Source organism: Podarcis cretensis (assembly GCF_951804945.1).
Source record: "Podarcis cretensis genome assembly, chromosome: 14".
Taxonomy (NCBI): domain Eukaryota; kingdom Metazoa; phylum Chordata; class Lepidosauria; order Squamata; family Lacertidae; genus Podarcis; species Podarcis cretensis.
In genome coordinates, this window is record NC_137183.1 from 41587112 (window position 1) to 41604187 (window position 17076).

At 41.6% G+C, this 17076-nt stretch overlaps 1 protein-coding gene and 1 long non-coding RNA gene across 2 annotated transcripts in view; one reads left to right on the top strand and one right to left on the bottom strand.

Moving 5' to 3' along the window:
* The window catches only part of SMG1 (SMG1 nonsense mediated mRNA decay associated PI3K related kinase), a 71403-nt gene that overhangs the window by 24827 nt on the left and 29500 nt on the right, over nt 1-17076 (bottom strand). Inside the window, exons 20-36 of the mRNA XM_079952290.1 lie at nt 16349-16548; nt 13362-13558; nt 12046-12210; nt 11121-11275; nt 8775-8920; nt 8424-8625; nt 7769-7878; nt 7429-7576; nt 6200-6359; nt 5468-5588; nt 4677-4925; nt 3940-4224; nt 2772-2916; nt 1617-1752; nt 1037-1267; nt 737-914; nt 374-535 (exon numbers count right to left, since the gene is read on the bottom strand). Of these exons, the coding sequence (XP_079808416.1) occupies nt 374-535; nt 737-914; nt 1037-1267; nt 1617-1752; nt 2772-2916; nt 3940-4224; nt 4677-4925; nt 5468-5588; nt 6200-6359; nt 7429-7576; nt 7769-7878; nt 8424-8625; nt 8775-8920; nt 11121-11275; nt 12046-12210; nt 13362-13558; nt 16349-16548 (2990 nt within the window). The remainder of the gene's footprint in view (nt 1-373; nt 536-736; nt 915-1036; nt 1268-1616; nt 1753-2771; nt 2917-3939; nt 4225-4676; nt 4926-5467; nt 5589-6199; nt 6360-7428; nt 7577-7768; nt 7879-8423; nt 8626-8774; nt 8921-11120; nt 11276-12045; nt 12211-13361; nt 13559-16348; nt 16549-17076) is intronic.
* The window catches only part of LOC307202476, a 95535-nt gene that overhangs the window by 20657 nt on the left and 57802 nt on the right, over nt 1-17076 (top strand). The gene's annotated exons all lie outside the window — the stretch shown is intronic.

The window sequence follows — 17076 nt, forward strand, 5'->3', positions numbered from 1 at the left end:
AACATCTATAAACTCTGTGTGCTCATGCAAGAGGAAACTCTCAAAATACTGTGAGCGTGTTTAAGTAACACCAGTCACACTCAGCTGCATGACAAGACAGGAAAACTATGCTGAATTGAGGTCTGGCAACTCTAGATTTTGTAAAACCAGTTAATCTATTGAAGTTAAATCCAGGTATTAGCAACAGTGGAACTGCACATCTGTGAGATAGCTCAGCTACAGCTACTAGAAATTCTTAACTGTAAAGATGTTAAAAGACAAAAATGTTAAAGAAAGGTAAATTAAATGAGGGTTGGGGGATCTTCTGAAATGGTATGTGACATGAAGGATGGAATTGGGATGGGCAAATATAAATATGACTACCAAAACATACCTGAAGCTTGAGATTCGCTGCTAAGTGAAATAGTACCCACAATTGCAGGGTATAATATAAGGTGAGGAGAATCCTGCGCTACCCGACAAAGAAGATTACAAATGCTCTGACGAACATATACTTCAGGATGATTTAGACGTGAGAAGAGTTGAGGAATAATACCTTTATGAAGATAAAAGCACAGAAATAAGCTTACCAGAGAACACATTTGCCTCTCTTTTTTTTTCATTTTTAAAGGGCAACATTATTTTACTCCATTTACAAGTAACTGGAATAAATGTTATTCTGCTACCAAACAGTGGAGACAGAGGCAACCCCTAACTTGTGGGATTCCTTCTCAAAAGAGCCTGAGATCTTCCATACCTCGCCATGGAGCTGTCGGGGTGGTTTCCAGCCCATGTTCCAGATACTGCCGGAGTTCTCCAGCATGTTTCACAAGCAGCCTCAGCAGCCTTAAGGTTGCCATTACAATCACATCATCAGTACTCTGTTCTGAAATGTTTCTTAGATGCAGTCTGGGATCATCTTCATCCAGAGGAACCTACACATGAAAACAAACAACCTCACTGAACACACAGCTCTCTCACAAGCCCCAAAGACTTTAAAAACAAAACATAAACAAAACAACCTTGCTTACATCACTAGTCAAAACATATGGCATACCTGACCAGCATTGAGTTTAAGGAAAGTAAAATAGGCACTGCATGAGAGTTTATAAAGACTGAAGATTCTGTCTACAACTTTTCTCCACACTTTGATTAGGCCCTCAGTTGAATTTTCATCAAGGTCTGAAAGCCAAGGACAGCTCGTCAACAACTGCCGCCAGATGACATCAACCATATCATCTTCTTCGTTATCTTCATTCTCTGAAATCTGAAGAGTTATGTCTTCATCCTACATTAAAGTTAAACAAAAATAAACAATTTTACCCATCACGTACACACTTACAAATAATGGTACTATTCACTCCTCTTCATGTATACATAAATCATTTGTCAAGTTTTTGCTTTGAACCGGTGTCTCACATTTAAATAACCAACCTTAAATAACCAAATAATATGCCATCTAGCCTATTTATGCTGGTCTTATTAGTGGCATTTGCCAATCATATTAAACATAATCAGTTCTAATCACTTAAAATACTGGCTGGGGCTGATGCAATTTGTAGTCTACAGCATCTGGAAAGCACCATGTTAGCTACCCCTGACAAATGAAACGCTTCTGAAAGTTAATTTATACTAACCTGAATCCCAGCTGGCCGGCACACTGCCTGTCCAAGGATGCCATAGATTTTCTCTCTGTCTTCTTCTGTAACGTTTTCTGGAAGTAGGCTGTGAACTTCAGATTTCTCTCTTGGCAGTAGACGAACACCTCCCTGACTGTATAACACCACATATTTTATCAACTTTGAAAGTAAGGAATAAGCATGGTGCTAACATATCTTTGCTACACTGTGCATTGACTTCTAATACTCTAGCATTTAAATTACTTGCTGCTTTAGGTTAAAACATCATCTCTGCACAAAGGCTTGCAACTATGAATTGCAATTCAGTGCTGCAGAGTCATCAGCAACAACTGTAGTTACTTCTAAGCTATGACTGCATTCAGACACAATACCAAGTCAGAAAATATGGTCTGTTTAACTGTCAAGCTCTTCTCAGTGCAAGAGAAGAAAAGGCAAGCAACTGCAAAGTTCTTTAGAGGAATGAAAGGGCAAAGTAAGTTATTTTATTTGGAATGGAAAGAGAGTATAGACCAAGGTGCAGAATCTTGGCCCGTGAGGCTGTTTTCCCCAAACCATCCCCATCTGTCCAACACCTGACATCATAGGCAACAGCAGGAAAAGGACTCTGCTCCTAATGCACAACTGGAAGACTTTAAAGTGTGCTTCCTAATGTGCACTGGCAAGGGACAGTATGCTTCAGCTCTGTTACCCATCGTCTGGTGGGTGGAAAGCCAAAGGCTACTGGACTGGCTGAATTGGAGTTTCCTGATGCCTACAGAAAGCAAGCTTTGACTGTGAACTGATTGCTGCACAGGGTTTGCAAAGAACTTTGCACAGCACTTCCCACCAAACAGCCAGATTTAAAGAGAACCTATAGTTTATTATTCCTTATAAACCCGAGGAATTCAAATTCTAGCATCCAATGGCTCATCAGAAGAACAAAATGACCCACTGTGCTCTCAGTCACTGCCATACTGTAAGCCGCACATCTATACCTCCTGAGTTTTCAGTAATGGGAATCATCTTATTCAGCCAGCAAGGTTCATACATTAGCAAGCCATCTTGTTTGACAGGAGAGCACAATGTTAACCAGGCAAGTTTCATAGTGGTAGGAAAATCACTTAATGTGAAACATGTTCAGAGTCCATTTTGGTTTTAAAAAGTAAGATTTACCTGGCATTATCAACTACCTTTCGTCCCCATCTATAAGCCCAGCTAGCAAGTGCTGCCCATGATTTGGCTACTTCAGGTGCTTGTGCCGAAGACAAGCGATAGAGCTGTCCCAAGATGAAGTCAGGTTCTCCAACACCAATGTTTACTGCAATGAAAGAACAAAGCATGGTGGATGCTTCAAAAAGGTACAATGGTATCATGATCCTCTGGGCACATGATTAAACTTCAGGCTTGCAAGATTTGCTTTGCTTTTTACTAGAATACTGAGGTCTACCAAGCAGAAACAATGAAAAGTAGTGGCCGAGTCACATATAGCCTAATGCAAAATGGTACCTCAGGAGCACAGCCAACTGTCCAAAGAGCCAATCTCCTGCATATTTATGTTCAAAACTACATCAAAGTTATGAAAAATACAGCTCTAACAGTCCAATGGGGAGGGGGGGTGTTGTTGCTTGCCAGAAACCACTGCCAATCTGCTGCAAACCATCTAACAATCTACCAGCGGATCCTATGTTTTGCTCACTCCAATTCCAGAGAAATTTCCAGTTTTGGACAGTCTACACTTGGGAGATTAGCTTTAGCTGGACCAAATAGCCCAACACTTCAAATACTTAATTTGAATTAGCATGACGAATAAAGAATGCCTAGATCTCAGCCCTGTAAAGCACTTGTGCAATGATCTTTGACACATAGGTCTTGATGGCTCGATTAATTAACTGCCCTCCCCCTTTGAATGGAAGAACCTGAGTTACTGCCCAGTAGAGTGGGCAGATAATAACTTGGTTGCATCCAGATGGAGTTTCCATGAAAGCTTTTCATCCGTAAGTAATCCTAGGTATTTAAACCTATGTACTTGCTCGAGGGTATGACCATCTAATGGACCAGTCTGTAAGGGCTGCATGGTTGCGGCAGAAGCCACGACTGACAGGATCACCCCCTTCTCTCCACATCCCACCCCACCCGAGTGGGACAGGTAACTCTTGCCTAAGGACTTTCAAAATTAGGCAAAGGGCTGCAAAAAACTAGGCAGAGGCCACATTTCTGCCAAGGGCCACAGGCTGTTCACCACTGGCCTATAATTAATGTTGCCTCTTACTGAACAGCATGGAACCACCATATCAAACATGTATGCAGACAAAGCAGAAAACTAACAGAGGAACTTTTATACCTGTGGATTCACTTTCAATCCTAGGATAGTCCTCTTCAATGGTGTTAGCAGATGGCAGGTCAATCAAACTATAGATGTTTTTAGATAATGTGGAGAGGCCAGCAAGATTTTGTTGCTGCCGTGCTCTGTAGACTTGCTTCAGCTGCCCTGAAATCTCTTTCCATTCGGCTTGGATCCATTTGGCTAGTGTAAGAATAGACTTGGCTACAGCATATTCAGCTTTGGCAGATTTGCAAAAGCAGATGGCACATGAGCTCAGCATTTCCATTGCATGGGTTGACTGGCCTGAAAAAAAACAACAGTAAAATTAATATCATTTTAGTTGCATAATCAGTTTTTATTTTGCATGCTTCAGAGAACACCACTGATTTTTTTACTGCCAACTAAGTTATATGTGGAGAACTGATTAATGACAAGAGCCAAGAACCCACACATTACTAGACCCATCACCCCAAAGCGGTATGGATTTGCATGAAGTTGGTCTTCCCCATCCTGGCCACGCTTGCTATGAGAGTCATGTCTATTAATTTCAATCTCAGTAGGACTAACACTAGATGCACAGACCCTTTCAGAAACCTACATTGCTTTTTATTCTGATCTAATACCCCCATAGTAAACATTAGCACGCACCCAGACATTTAAAAAGGCAGATTTAGTTCTTTTTATCTAAACATTTAAATTAAAGTTTGATTGAATTTCACAGTGATTTGCAATACAAACATGTAAATGAGACTTACCTGCTGTGTATAACAATTTGGTTTTTTCAATTTCAAGCTCAGGACCCCATTTCTCATCCATCTGAATTGGTGTTGAGAGTTTTTTAAAGTGCTGGACTAAATCTTGAGCCATTGTGGTTTTTCCAAGCTGAACTTCACTGCATTGAGCAAGCAACCGTGTTGCCAAAGCAACATTCCCACGTTTTCTAGCAAATCTTGCAGCAGTCAGTCCCAGTTCCATTAAATGGCTTCTGACTGGAATACTTTGCTCTGAAAGTACATATAAAGCCAGAAATGTCCTCTGAATCAAATAAACTGTTTAAACTTATATACTGAATACTGTATGGGCTTTGTATGTAATGGATATTTATTGTGAATGAAATGTCGTCAATCTTATATGTATATTTAGTATGAGTTTTGAAGCTGCTTTCGTAAATTCTGCTACACAGCTATACATTAAGGTGGTCCACTGGTGTGGAATGATGATGATGATGATGAGCCAAAAGTGTCCAGAAAAGTCTTTTTTAAAGTTCCTTATCTTTAAATAGTATTGCCATAGACTAATTTTTTTACAATTTACTTAAATGTGAAAAGATCTGAAATCTTTTACTAATATAATCCCAAAAGTATCTAGTTCTGATGAAACCTATTATTCTGAATAAGTTGATATTTCACTGTAGTCAGAGGAACATGCACATACTGAAATTGGCAGGTAAGTCAAAACAGGTAATATCATAGGCAATGAGCAATAACACAAATTGGAGGCAAATTAACCCTACAGAACACAGATGCTTCTACTTTAATGTCTATACCTTTAAGTTTCTCCAGCAACTGATTCTGGTACATGGTATATCTTAAGGCATGCATCCATGGCCTAACATCATGTTGCTTGCATGAACGCAATGCTTCACTGAAGAGAGGAATGAGACAATCCTGTAAAAAGCATAAAAGTTGAGTGCTTGATAGGGCTTTAAGCTGCCTAAAAAGCTCTGGGTTTTCCCTTAACCTTCTAATAAAAACATTCCTACACAGGTTCTTTGAACTAAATTTTTGTGTTGCATCAAATGTTAGTCTGACTCAAGAGTAGATCCACTGAAATTAATATACATGAATAACTTAGGCTCATTAATTTCAGTGGGTCTCCTCTTGAATATAATTTAGATAGATACAACCTTAAATGTTTCATCCAGATGCCACAGTTCATGTGCCTTATCAGTTAATGTGAAATGTACACAAGTTAAGCACAGTGACCATTCACAACAGCACTAATAGGCAGTAACACAAATCACAATGCTAACACCAGGCTTTGTGTAATTTACACCGGCATAGGGGCAGGAGAGTTAATATTCCCTCTGAAAGTATTACTGCTGACAGTTTTGGTCCTGTTCCACATCAGCTGATGTGGAGCCACTAGCTGATGGAATTTCTCCCCTCAATGTGCCAATATATACAGTATAGCAGGGCAATCCACACATGAATGTGTGTGTCGATGCACATAAACCTGTGAATTTACCAAACGCTTGGGTTATGCAAAAGAAAAATACCTCTGAAGAAAGCTTATTTGACACTGTATTTTCCAAAGCAGATGAACAGTACAGCTGCAGGGTACTCAGTACAGGCAAAGACTGAGACACTGTCAGAGTAGCAAGTCTTAAAGGCCCAATGGCAATTCGTGAAGTCTGTTTCAAGTATTTCACAAGGTTCCTGAAATAAAGATTGCATGAGATAAGAATTATTAAAGCAGTTATACTTCACAAAATAAATGTATGTACAAATCATTATGCAATGCCCTGTATTTTAAATTATGAAAGTGAGAACAAGGTGTGAAGTTCTATCTTGAGCATTAACATTCCAGTCAGATATAAATAAGCCCCATTTTCTTAACACAGTAGGCAGTGCTAATTATGCTCTCCCCTCAGAGGTACATCCTGCACTGTTATTGTACATCTTCCAGCAGCACTTTGTTGTGCAAGCTTTTGGAGGGGGTAGGGTGAGATGTTTTACTTAATTCTAAGGTCCAGCTCCGAGGGCCTTCTGGCACTTCCCTCACTGCAAGAAGTGAAATTACAGGGAACCAGGCAGAAGGCCTTTTCGGCAGTCGCACCCACACTTGGAATGCACTCCCAGCAGATGTCAAAGAATATAATTTTTCACAGAGGTCTGAAGGAAGCCCTGTTTTGGGAAGATTTTAAAGTATGATGTTTCTCTTCCCTCCCCTCTTCTATTTGCATTTTTGTTGGAAACTGCCCAGAGTGACTGGGGCAACCCAATCAAATGGGTGGGGGATAAGAAATTTTATTATTATTATTATTATTATTACAGTGGTACCTCGGGTTACAGACGCTTCAGGTTACAGACTCCGCTAACCCAGAAATAGTGCTTCAGGTTAAGAACTTTGCTTCAGGATGAGAATGGAAACCGTGCTCCAGCGGCGCAGCAGCAGTGGGAGGCCCCATTAGCTAAAGTGGTACCTCAGGTTAAGAATGCACCTCCAGAACGAATTAAGTTCTTAACCCAAGTTACCACTGTACCATTATTATTATTATTATTATTATTATTATTATTACTACTACTACTACTACTACTATTCCGACCACCCATTTTGATATATTGCTGCTGCACTACCGCACTTGATTTTAGATTCTGTCATTTTATATATCTTTTAATACAACTCAACCTGGGACTGCAGTTGCCTGGGGAGGAGAGCCTATAGAAAACTCCTGTGCCCTATTCTAATTTCTGGAAGTGCTGTATTAGCATTTGAAAGACTCACTCAGTAATGGGTTGCCATTTTTGTTCCTGCTCAATATGGTTAATAGCTGTTGCCAAACATATCGAGCTTCTCAATAATTGAACCTCAATTGCTTTCTGAAGTTCTCTTGGATCAGGAGATAGCATGTTGGGAAGAAGCTTCTTCATATCTGCAAAGGTTGACAATACATATAGATTTATCAGTAGTTACTGGCAGATATTCTCTTTCTTTCTGTTTCTCCCCTCCCACCAACAAAACATGGAAATAACATCACCCATGTACAAGCATGGAAATTAAAACAGAGTTCCAAAGCTTAAAGAACTTGAGAATCTTCATGTATCTATTAGTGTTCAACTTATACCTATTTTTTCTTTGGCTCCTCCAATAAGCAGGTTGATGTCTTCCCCTGGAAGCAATTCTAGCTGTTCTGTGCATTTTTCCAGCTCCCCAGATCCAAAACTGCTTAGAGACCTGCAATGAAGTTTTAATACATTTTCATATTTTATGTTATAGCCATTCTACATCAGAACAGGGAAAGCCAGATAAATTTAATATCCTATTTGTCAAGACAACTTTAACCAAAGCAAGAAAATAGAAACACTTAATTTGCAGAGTGAAGAATTTCAGTCACTTTACATAATTTTGATCTGAATTCTGCTTCTAGACTGGCAGAGCCATGGAAAATGAAGTCTGCCTTCAGTTTGAATGTCAGATCAAAGAACAGAGGCATAAACAGCATCTTCCTCCCAAGACTGGGCAAGCTGCACGTGGGTCGGTCAGTCAGTCAGTCAGTCAGTCAGTCAGTCTGTGTTTCTCTCTCGGTCTGCCTGCACTGGCTCCTGCTTTGAAATTGTCCAAATATCTGGTCTTCTAATTAAATAAAGCTGTGATCTGTTTTTACCTGAACTGTGAAAATCTTGCACTTCTCGCTTCCCATTTTTCCTGTTCTACACCATTTACCAGGCTGACATGTATTATTGTGACAATTTGCTATTGTAGAAGTCAATGGTACTTACTTGATGTAGTTGAAGTCTGCTTTTAAACTGACTGAGGCACTGCTTGTGTTTTTTTTCAGGTCATGGACCGCATTCTGCCATTCTTGCACAGCAGACCAATCAGCAATGGAGATGTAGCATTCGCAAGCTTTGTTACCCAGGTAATTTATGACTTCAGGTGAAGAGTCACTTGGTTTAGACAGTACTGTTTTCCTCGAATCCCCTATGAAAGTAAAGATTTAGGATTGTTTCACACCTCACTCAGTCGGCAGTGGGGTACATTTGGGGCAGAGGAAGGACAGACTCAGGCCAACAGGTGACTATCTCATATTCATATTCAAATCAATAAAATCTACCTCCAGTAATACTTACCATTTAGAGAGTGTTTGGGGCTGGCATTATTGCCGCTATTGGAATTGGCCAACTTCAGAACAGATTTATCAAATCCTGTGACACAGCAATCCACTCCCGTCATGGCACAAATATGTTCCTGGTACTCAACAGCAGCTTTTTCATACCTTAAAAAGATTTAGTGTCAGATTTAGTGTCAGCTGTTAGGTATCATTTCTGTTTATACAGATACTGCATCTCTCACTAAATCTGCAGATACTGCATCCCTCACTAAAATGCTTTTGCTGTTGTTTCAATAATAATAATAATAATAATAATAATAATAATAATAATAATAATAATTTATTATTTATACCCCGTCCATCTAGCTGGGTTTCCCCAGCTACTCTGGGCGGCTTCCAACTGAATATTAAAAACAGTACAGCATCAGCCATTAAAAAATTCCCTAAAGAGGGCTGCCTTCAGTTGTCTTTTAAAAGTAAAATAGTTGTTTATTGCTTTGACATCTGCTGGGAGGGCGTTCCACAGGGCAGGCGCCACTACCGAGAAGGCCCTCTGCATGGTTCCCTGTAACCTTACTTCTCGCAACGAGGGAACCGCCAGAAGGCCCTCAGCGCTGGATCTCAGTGTCCGGGCTGAACGATGGGGGTGGAGACACTCCTTCAGGTATACAGGACCGAGGCCGTTTAGGGCTTTAAAGGTCAGCACCAACACTTTGAACTGTGCTCTGAAACGTACTGGGAGCCAATGCAGATCTCTCAGGACCGGTGTTATGTGGTCCCGGCGGCCACTCCCAGTCACCAGTCTAGCTGCCGCAGTCTGAATTAATTGCAGTTTCCGGGTCACCTTCAAAGGTAGCCCCGCGTAGAGCGCGTTGCAGTAATCCAAGCGGGAGATAACTAGAGCATGCACCACTCTGGCAAGACAGTCCGCGGGCAGGTAGGGTCTTAGCCTGCGTACCAGGTGGAGCTGGTAGACAGCTGCCCTGGACACAGAATTAACCTGTGCCTCCATGGACAGCTGTGAGTCCAAAATGCCTCCCAGGCTGCGCACCTGGTCCTTCAGGGGCACAGTTAAAAGCATACAGGTGGATGGCAGAATTAAGTATCCCCTCCCTGTTCTCATTTTCCCTTTACTTCTGGGTGTCTTCTTCAGAGCAAAGGGAGACAGATTTATGGAACAAGGATAATGCTCACAGATAATTCTGTCTCTCCCTCAGTACCACTGAGATTGGGACAGAAAATTCCTATGCCCCCCTCCTGACAATGCGAACAAGCAAGGAAGTGATGGAAACAACAGCAGCACCTTCCTACTTTCCAAGCTGGGAATCTCTGGCAGAAAAGGCAGAGACAGAAGAGTATCTGAGAGGCGTGTAAAGATGATCTCATCTTTGTATGACCAGCCTCTCCCTCTCCTCTTGCTCTGATCTGTTGCCAGGCTTGGAAAAGCAGAAGCAATGCAAGAAGATATCTTGTTTATATCTCTTAAGCCTCTTGACTATTCCTGCAGGTGCAACCCAGAGGAGGTTCTTGGCAGATGATCTTATTACACGGGCAAGTTGATGTGGTAGAATATGTTCCTTCATGTACCCAGGTCCCAAGACATACAGGCTTTTTAGAAGTAAAGCACCAGCACTTTGAATTGTATTCATAAACATACTGGAGTTACTAAAGCACCAGATTCTTAATTAATATACACAGTGCTTTTTTTCTAAAAAAATGTTTAGGGGTATTCTCATTTTGACTCAAGAAAATCAGCATTTTATAATTCAAATTGGGGAAAATAAATGCAGTGGTACCTCCGGTTACGAACTTAATTCGTTCCAGAGGTCCATTCGTAACCGGAAACCGTTCTTAACATGAGGCACGCTTTGGCCAATGGCGCCTCCCACTGCTGCCGCACAGCCGGAGCGCGACTTCTGCTCACATGCCGGGGCAAAGTTCGCAACCGGGAGCATCTACTTCCGGGTTAGCAGAGCTCATAACCCGAAGCATTCGTAAGGAGGACGGTACGTAACACGAGGTTCCACTGTACAGTAAATGGACAAAAGTAACAAAAGTACAAAGATTCACAAATGCTTAGGGAAAACATTCCCCCAGAAAAAAAGCACTGAATATACAATAAGACATAATGTGGTCCCACCCACCCATCCAAGCCATGTACAGAGAGAGCAAATATTTCTGTATGACGTGAGGGATGGGAAAATGATCTTACTGACCAGAGCATTCTAGCAGGTTCTGTAAATGTTCTGTACAAGCACAGAACCCAACTGCAGGACTGGGGGGGGGGGGCAGTTAATACCATTTCACTTAAATATAAAATACAGACATATACTCTCAGGTAGGTTGTATGTATGGACTAACTTACCGTCCTTCTGCTTGCTGGGCTACAGAATTAATCCAAGCAAGACTCCTCCCAACTACAGCAGATGACCAGACAGCTATTCCTTGGATTGCTTCAGGGCAATGAAGCTCACAGAGTGCTTCCACCACCATCATGATTGTTACTTCCAATTCATTCCCCTAATAGTGGGATGGAGAAAACAAGAGACTTCAATTTATAGGCTAGAGTGAAACAAGATTACACCAACCCACAAAGTCCTTTTAAAATTATTTACATGTCTGTATATACTCTTACAATAATTGCTGAAGGGCAATCGTAACATTTCCCATTGCAGTAACCCATTACAAGCATCACTTAAAATGGAGTCAATCAGCTGTAATTCAGGAATGACAAATTATTTTTCTCTGGAGCCAAGACATGTACAACAACTTGGATTTATTAGAATGTGTAGGTTTCCTTTGATGGATCATTCTTTATTATTGCAAGAGATCTTTTTGCTATGAATTAAAGCAGCCCTTGTTTAAAGGTAAAGGAAAAGGTACCCCTGACCATTAGGTCCAGTCATGGATGCCTCTGGGGTTGTGTCGCTCATCTTGCTCTATAGGCCAAGGGAGCCGGCGTTTGTCCACCGACACCTTCCGGGTCATTTGGCCAGCATGACTAAGCCACTTCTGGGGAACCAGAGCAGCACACGGAAACGCTGTTTACCTTCCCGCCAGAGTGGTACCTATTTATCTACTTGCACTTTGACATGCTTTCGAACTGCTAGATCTGCAGGAGCTGGGACTGAGCAATGGGAGCTCACACTGTTGCGGGGATTCGAACCGCCAACCTTCTGAACGGCAAAGCCCTAGGCTCTGTGGTTTAGATCACAGTGCCACCTGCATCCTCACCCTTGTTTACTCAGACACAATAATATTATGGGAGAAATTATATGTAAATGCAGTACCTGAGAGATATTATTGGCCTTCATTTCCGTCAGTAAATCAAAGCCATGCCTTACAGTCACGGCTGGCTGTCCAGCTAACAATCCAACCCTCATGATGGAAAGTCTAATTCGAGTTAACCAATCTTGGCAAGTCTGGCGATTGGTATAGAAGAATGTCCTGATAACCTTCATAAGCAGAAAGAGAGAGAAAACAACAACTTGTTTTTACAGTATTTCTTCCGCACACTGAAAAATTATTTGCATCAAGTCTTATCAATTTTTCAAGTCACACAGTGAAATTAGCAGACCTTAATAATCATTCAATTCATTTCAATGGGTCTATTCTGAGCAGAAATTAGTTTGATACCACCCAGAAATATTAGAATAATTAAATGTTTATATCTTTTTGATACAGCTGCAACAGCCATCATCCTAGTAATTCAAGGATTTAAAGACAGTTGCAAAAGGTAGAGTAAGAAGCAACTGACAAGCTAGGTATTAAATGCAAGAGGATATGTTTTGTTCCTGGGAAAAGGAGGGAAGAAACTGGGGAAGAATCAGTGAAAGGCCCACCTAGCATACAAAGATCAAGTCAGAGAATCCTTGTCTGTACACTGGACAGTACTAGAAGATAACCAAGCCTGGATGCCTCCTTCCCACCAAAGTAGAGTTTCAAGTAAACACATCAACTCCAATTTGTTTAAGAACTGTACAGCTGCTATGAAGCACTGCTGCTACATAGGATGTTCTTTAATGAGAAATGTTTGGGAAAGCTACACCTGGGGGCTTGGGATGCTCGGCTCTGAGCACAGAAAGGGGAACTATCTGTAAGACAAGTACCTGCCACCTGTGCCTTCATCTGCTCAGGTGAAGCGATGAGCAGTTCTGGTCAAAGTGACATATGCTACTTTGTATATAAAGAATGTATGTACATTTGCATGGGTACATACAAGTCATCTCCTTGTTGCAGCATCCGTTACGCATCTTGTAAAGGCTAGGAGACCTTGTAGGCTGCTTTGCTGTAAAGTCTACATCTTGCTTAATAAAGCATTAGAACTGATCACTCTGGTTTTGACATCCTTCTCTGGTATCCCTGCACCCAACCACTCCCATGAGCCTTCTTTTGGGCCTGTGGTTCAGAACACAGTACTTGTGCATTGCAGGTTACAATTCAAACAGGAACCCAGAGAGAACACGTAAGCTCCAAAGAAGGCTGGCTCATTCACATAGTGCTAAACCACAGTTTACTGTTACATCCAAACAAGGTCTATGGATATGTCCCACAACAATCTGAAGACCCAATTCAAGGTACTGCAATTATGTTACTGAACACAAACCTTGGGTGGAGATGTGAGTGCATTAGCACATCCTTCATAGGCATTGTACATCAGTTTCTCCAAATTCTCCAAGTATTGCAGAAGCAGAACTAGTCTCAGCTGGTTACTACTATGGCCTTCATCATTGTCTGCTGTAGTCCACTGGCTGACATCTTGTTCAGGGTTTAAGGTGTGGGCTGCAAGACTTCTAATGATGCCTGGAAACATCCATTCAGAACATTTCAAGGTACAGGATATGAGAATGACACCTTTAAACCAAAACTATGATTTCCAAAAAGGAACTCTGATCACTTACCATGAATGGACCTTCTAGGTTGGCATATGGATACATTCATGAGATGGGTTGTGCCCTATAATTCACTTAAGGCAAGGACATGTGATTGATTGAACTGTCGGAGGTCTCCCTCTGGGTCCTCCTCCAGTTCCGTCTGTGGCCAAGCTAAAAGGAGAAAGTTCAGACTACAGAGAACAAGAAAACATAATCCCCACAATCCCTCTCCCTACAGGGGGATGGAAATCAGGTTGGGGACCCAGAAGGGCATGTATCTGAGTGAGGAAGATGAAATAGACTAGAGTGAAGAGGGGGAAATCAGTCAATACGAAACAGCCACTGGAAACACCCCCAACCTCCCAAAGTGCAGCTGTGGATGTATCACTATGCCAACCTAGAAGACCCATTCACAGTAAACAAGCAATGTTCCTTTCTCAGGTTGGCATGAGATACATTTACACAATGGGACAATCTACCAAAAAGATCATAACCAAGAGTGGGGAACAGATTTTATAAAAGGTGGTCATTCCAGCTAGGCAGGATGTTCCATAGGACACAGCTGGACAAAATGAGGGCAAGACTAAATCTTGAGCCCTAATAATAATATAATAATAATTTTATTATTTATACCCCACCCATCTGGCTGGGTTTTCCCAGCCACTCTAGGCGGCTTACAGTATATCTAAAAACTTAATCAAAACATCAAGTTAAAAATCTCTCAATACAGGGCTGCCTCCAGATGTCTTCTAAAAGTTGTGTAATTCTTTGTCTCCTTGACATCTGAAGAGGAGGGTGCCACTACTGAGAAGGCCCTCTGCCTGGTTCCCTGTAACTTCACTTCTCGCAGTGAGGGAAGCACCAGAAGACCTTCTGAGGAGGACTTGAGTGTCCGGGCTAAGCGATGGGTGTAGAGACGCTCCTTCAGGTATACTGGGCCAAGGCCGTTTAGGGCTTTAAAGGTCAGCACCAACACTTTGCATTGTTCACTTTAGGTCCTCCTGGAAAATGTGTATTTGAAGACAAGAATGCACTGAGATAGGGTGAATAGGGCACGGCCTGCAGAACGGTGTGGAGATGCCATGCTAGAAAGTGATACACCACTCAGAGGTCTCATTAGTGACCCCCCTCCACCCTAGAATTGCACATGTGGATGCAAACATGGGGGTTTGCCATTAGATCATTGTTAAGACATAGGAGAGGGTACTAGTTTGGTATATAAGGGCATCTGGTAAGAGGCCTTGGTCGAGACCAACTTAAAGGAAGAATACAAGTTCTTTAACACCAGGCCACAGGGCAACAATGCTTTTTTTCTCCTTGCTCATCTATAAAAGGCTCTTCAAGCAGCCTCACAGATTCAGAGGACTGATAGCCTAAGAAATGCAAGGATGGTGTCAATTATGCCTACAGCTGATGAGGTGGCTCCACTCAATGTCCACATGGCTAGGTGGACCCAGGCAGTATTGGTCCCCAGGAGATAATATTCAGTCTGAGCAGCAGGAACCACAAGTCTAGGTGGAGGAGGTCCAGAAACCAAAGTGATAGGGCTGGGGAAGTGCAATAAGAAGGACTTGGGCCACTCAGGAACTCTAGACAGGAGAGGGATTGAAATAAAATTGAACAGACCACCCTGATGCTAAGGAGCTGTAAGGGAATCTATAGCCTCTGCTCTGCAAATCTGAAACTGGGGGCAGGAGGAGACAGAAGCCCCACATTGACCAGCTTGGTGAAGAGGTCTAGGAGGGTGAGTCCATGGTCGACTGAAGTAGCTTAAAGGTGGAGCTGCTGAGGACCCACTTTCACAGCTGGAACCAAGCTCTGCTCTGGAAGCCTGCTGTGCAGTTGAGTCCATCCTTAATTTGCTGGAATGTCAGCAAGAGAAAATAATTCTCAGCTCAGAAAAGGAGTGCTCAGGTTCTGTGTTAGAAGGACCTGGTTCTGTCCATTCCAATGGACTTTCATCATGGCATTGTCTGTCAAGACTAGGAGATGTTTCAGAAGAATCGGTGAGGATCATCAGGCACTGGTGGCCTTCTGAGTTTTTTTAGGTTTGGAAGACTTATTTTCAGTTAGAGTATGGCCCAGCAGTGAAGGAATAAGCAAGGAAAAGCACAGGTAAGGATTAGGGAAAATATATATTCTTTTTCGAAGAAAACAGGAGGCACAACTAAGATAAACAGAATCTTAATGGAACAAAGAGGTTTGAAAAAAATATAGAAAGGAAAAGAAAGGAACAGAGAAAGTTGAGAAAGGAAGACCTTGTCTGCTCTAAACAAAAGCAGAACTAGAAGGAGAGGGAGTCCTCCCAACAGCTCAATCACATGTTCTTGCTTTTTTCCATTCAATAACATTTATGAACTATACTGCTTACTGAAAGCCTCTAAGCCATTTCCAAAGAACACTTGGGAGAATCACAGGACACAACTCATCCCATGCCAACCTGAGAATAACTCTTCAAGAAAGCATCACAAATAACCTACATCAAACATTTTAATTAACACCATAATAGATGCAAATATGTTGTGACAGTCAATCTCAATTCAATGAACATTCAAATTAATGAAAGTCACCTACAGAACCAAAATGACAATATGCAGCTAAACACAAATCAACACTTTTTCTCCAAATACATTTTAACTTTTTAATGGAAGAAATGTTATATCATGATTTTAAAACATTAAAAAAATCTTCCAAAAATATACAAGCTCTTTAAGATTACCTTCAATTGTCTGGAATGTATCTTGAGCTCTGCCTAGTGGTGTCCTTAACTTTGAAAGGACAGTAAATTGTGCTGCTTCCCAAATAGCCCACTGCCAAAGAACAGCTTCAGTTTTCAATAAATTGCGGGGAATATTTGATTGGTCACGTTTATCCAGTCTCTGGCAACTGTAAAATAACCTTTCAAGCCAGCTTTCTTTCCTGAAATAAAATCAGGTATTAAGACAAATGTGTAGCTCTTAATATTTGCATTTATGTACATCCACTTGGACCCAGGGGAGGAGGAGTATGCAAAACACATGGTAGAGCAGTGATAGTCATGCAAACATTAATCTATTGTTTCCATGATGAAGCTGCTTTTCCTGAATGATTATTGTCATATGAAAAAATAAATGGGTGACATCCAAGGAGCAGATGCCCACTCATGCAATTGGACTTTTCCTCCCTCTCTTCCTCCTCCTCCTCCCAATCTGCTCTCTGGGGGGCCCTCCAACTGCTTTGGGGGGGGGTGCTGGGGTGGAGACAGAAGCTGCACAAGGGGAAGCCCCATTGCATGAGCAGACAGACACTGTTAGATGTCTCCTGCTATCAAGATTTTGCTTAAAAAGTGAATGCATACATCCAACATTAAAAGCTGTCTTCTGCACCATACCAAAGGACCAGTCATTTAGGTGTCTAACAACATGGATTTAGTTCTAAAGAAAATTAAAAGCAGCTAAGCAAACGAAT